Source organism: Mustela erminea, chromosome 11 (assembly GCF_009829155.1).
Source record: "Mustela erminea isolate mMusErm1 chromosome 11, mMusErm1.Pri, whole genome shotgun sequence".
NCBI classification, from domain to species: domain Eukaryota; kingdom Metazoa; phylum Chordata; class Mammalia; order Carnivora; family Mustelidae; genus Mustela; species Mustela erminea.
Genome location: NC_045624.1, coordinates 10,743,387 through 10,744,592, shown reverse-complemented (window position 1 = coordinate 10,744,592; position 1,206 = coordinate 10,743,387). Strand labels below are relative to the sequence as shown.

Below are 1,206 nucleotides of genomic sequence, written 5' to 3'. Positions count from 1 at the left end.
TGAAAGTTGGTCAATAAACATAAGATTTACTGAAGACTGTAATAGAATGCTAGGATTTAGCCTATTGCTGTGAAAAAAAGTTTCCTTCTGTGTCATTTGGAATGTATCCTTTTCACTTAGTAAGTGACAAACAGGACAAAAATCTCATTGAAGATGTTTTCTTAGGAAATAAATGATGACACACAGAGACCCATCCTGTTTAAACACTTCCCCCAGGCATTCAGACTTGGTGAGCTCTGTTATCTCTTTCACAGGGAAATGGGGGGAAATCAGACGTCTGTCACAGAGTTCATCCTACTGGGATTTCCCCTCAGCCCAGGGATTCAGATGGTTCTCTTTGGGCTCTTCTCCCTCTTCTTTGTCTTCACCCTGCTGGGGAATGGGCTCATCCTGGGGCTCATCTGGCTGGACTCCAGACTGCACACCCCCATGTACTACTTCCTCTCCCACCTGGCCATCGTCGACATAGCCTATGCCTGCAACACCGTGCCCCAGATGCTGGTGAACCTCCAAAATCCAGATAAGCCCATCTCCTTTGCTGGCTGTGTGACACAGACCTTTCTTTTCTTGACTTTTGCTCATATTGAATGTCTTCTCCTGGTGGTGATGTCCTATGATCGGTATGTGGCCATCTGCCACCCCCTCCGGTATTCTGCCATCATGAGCTGGAGGGTCTGCATCACCCTGACATTGACTTCCTGGATTTTAGGAGTCCTCCTGGCTCTAGTACATCTAGTGTTACTCATACCATTGCCCTTCTGTGGACCCCAGAAAGTTAACCACTTTTTCTGTGAAATTATAGCTGTCCTTAAGCTTGCCTGTGCAGATACTCACATTAATGAAATTGTGGTTTTAGCTGGAGCAGTATCTGTGCTGGTGGGACCATTCTCCTCAATTGTGATGTCTTACATTCATATTCTATGTGCCATCCTAAAGATTCAGTCTGGGGAGGGACGCCAGAAAGCCTTCTCCACCTGCTCATCCCATCTCTGTGTGGTTGGACTCTTTTATGGCACAGCCATCATAATGTATGTTGGGCCCAGATATGGGAACCCCCAGGAGCGGAAGAAATATCTCCTCCTGTTTCACAGCCTTTTTAATCCCATGCTCAACCCCCTAATCTATAGTCTGAGGAACAAAGAAGTCAAAGCTGCTCTGAAGAGGATGCTTGAAAAAGAGAGAACATCACGAAAACCTGTAGAATAA

At 45.9% G+C, this 1,206-nt stretch overlaps 1 protein-coding gene across 1 annotated transcript; it reads left to right on the top strand.

Moving 5' to 3' along the window:
* Positions 1-258: 258 nt before the first annotated feature.
* Positions 259-1,206, top strand: LOC116569522 (olfactory receptor 2A25). Its single transcript, XM_032305816.1, has one exon. It carries the CDS (start codon positions 259-261, stop codon positions 1,204-1,206), a length of 948 nt encoding a protein of 315 aa, XP_032161707.1.

Coding starts and splice junctions, on each gene's coding strand:
- LOC116569522 (XM_032305816.1), top strand. CDS start 259: ATGGGGGGAAATCAGACGTCTGTCACAGAGTTCATCCTACTGGGATTT.